General features: G+C 53.4%; 1 protein-coding gene across 1 annotated transcript in view; it reads right to left on the bottom strand.

Annotated features, from left to right (window-relative positions):
* The window catches only part of LOC111670570 (opsin-5-like), a 3,787-nt gene extending 2,533 nt beyond the window's left edge, over positions 1 to 1,254 (bottom strand). The window contains exons 1-3 of the mRNA XM_023427328.2: positions 1,102 to 1,254; positions 535 to 740; positions 297 to 396 (exon numbers count right to left, since the gene is read on the bottom strand). Of these exons, the coding sequence (XP_023283096.2) occupies positions 297 to 396; positions 535 to 740; positions 1,102 to 1,234 (439 nt within the window). The 5' untranslated portion in view covers positions 1,235 to 1,254. The remainder of the gene's footprint in view (positions 1 to 296; positions 397 to 534; positions 741 to 1,101) is intronic.
* Between the last annotated feature and the right edge of the window lie 11 nt (positions 1,255 to 1,265).

Below are 1,265 nucleotides of genomic sequence, written 5' to 3'. Positions count from 1 at the left end.
TCCTCCCATCTCCACTTGTCTCCCCCTGTCTCCTCCTTTCTCCTCCTTTCTCCTCCCATCTCCACTTGTCTCCCCCTGTCTCCTCCTTTCTCCTCCTTTCTCCTCCCATCTCCACTTGTCTCCCCCTGTCTCCTCCTTTCTCCCCCTGTCTCCTCCCATCTCCACTTGTCTCCCCCTGTCTCCTCCTTTCTCCTCCTTTCTCCTCCCATCTCCACTTGTCTCCCCCTGTCTCCTCCTTTCTCCTCCTTTCTCCTCCCATCTCCACTTGTCTCCACCTATCTGGTCTCCGTGGATACCTCTGCTGGGGTGACATCCTTTGATGTAGCGGGTGATGCTGATCACTGTCAGTGTGTTGATACTGCTCAGACCGAACACCAGCGTGAAGAAACCGTCTACCTAGAGAGACAAACAGGACAGGTTACAGGTGTGTTTAGGTCACAGGTGTGCTCATGTTACAGGTGAGGCCATCATAACAGCATAATGAGTGTCCTTTCTAAACAAAAGATTAAACCTTGTATCTCAGGTGTTTGGTACCTGGCAGGTCCAGACGGTGGAGATCAGGTAGTCGCTGTCCTGGAACACGTTGAAGATTTCGATGATGCCTCTGGAGTATCCGAACACTGAGATACTGGCGTCAGAGATGGCCAGATTAAAGGTGAGGTAGTCGCTAGGCTGCAGCGTGGATCTCTGTCTGTACAGGACGAAGAGGACGATGCTGTTTCCAAACCAAGACAACCAACCTGAGACCAGTACAGAGAGGAGACCCGGTCAGGGACAAGTCCACAGTCCTCACACACTAACTCTACCCCCCCAACCAGACCATGCCTCCTCCGCCTCTGGATATTTAGATCCCTCATCTGTGTCAGACTCTGGTCCTTTCTGGGTCAACAGTGGAGGACTGAGCTGAAGCTGAGACAGTAGAGTCTCAGATCCTGTGGAAGAAAAACCAGCAGCAGATCCTTCAGGTTCTGACTCAGGTCTGCTTTCTGAACAGGACTTTAGTCGTTCAGGTTGAAGGAGGATGAGGAGCAGCTCTTCCTCAGTTCTGGACCTGGACTCCAGTCTCTACAGTTAAGCTGATTCTTATTGGTGTGTACCCACCCAGCAGCAGCAGGTAGACTCCGATGATGGTCTCTCCCTGGTCGGACAGAGGAGGGTCTCTGCCCCCCCCCAGGATGAAGCTGTTGTTCCTCCAGGGGGGGCCGCCTGCTGCAGAGCTGCTGCTGAACGACATGTCCGGTCTGAGGTCTGAGGTCTGAGGTCTG

The sequence above is a fragment of the Seriola lalandi genome, unplaced genomic scaffold, assembly GCF_002814215.2.
Source record: "Seriola lalandi dorsalis isolate HSWRI2012SDOR001 ecotype SW California unplaced genomic scaffold, Sedor1 jcf7180002054858, whole genome shotgun sequence".
Classification (NCBI taxonomy): Eukaryota; Metazoa; Chordata; class Actinopteri; order Carangiformes; family Carangidae; genus Seriola; species Seriola lalandi.
Note: the sequence above shows the minus strand (reverse complement) of the source record. Positions and strands in the feature narration are given on the sequence as shown.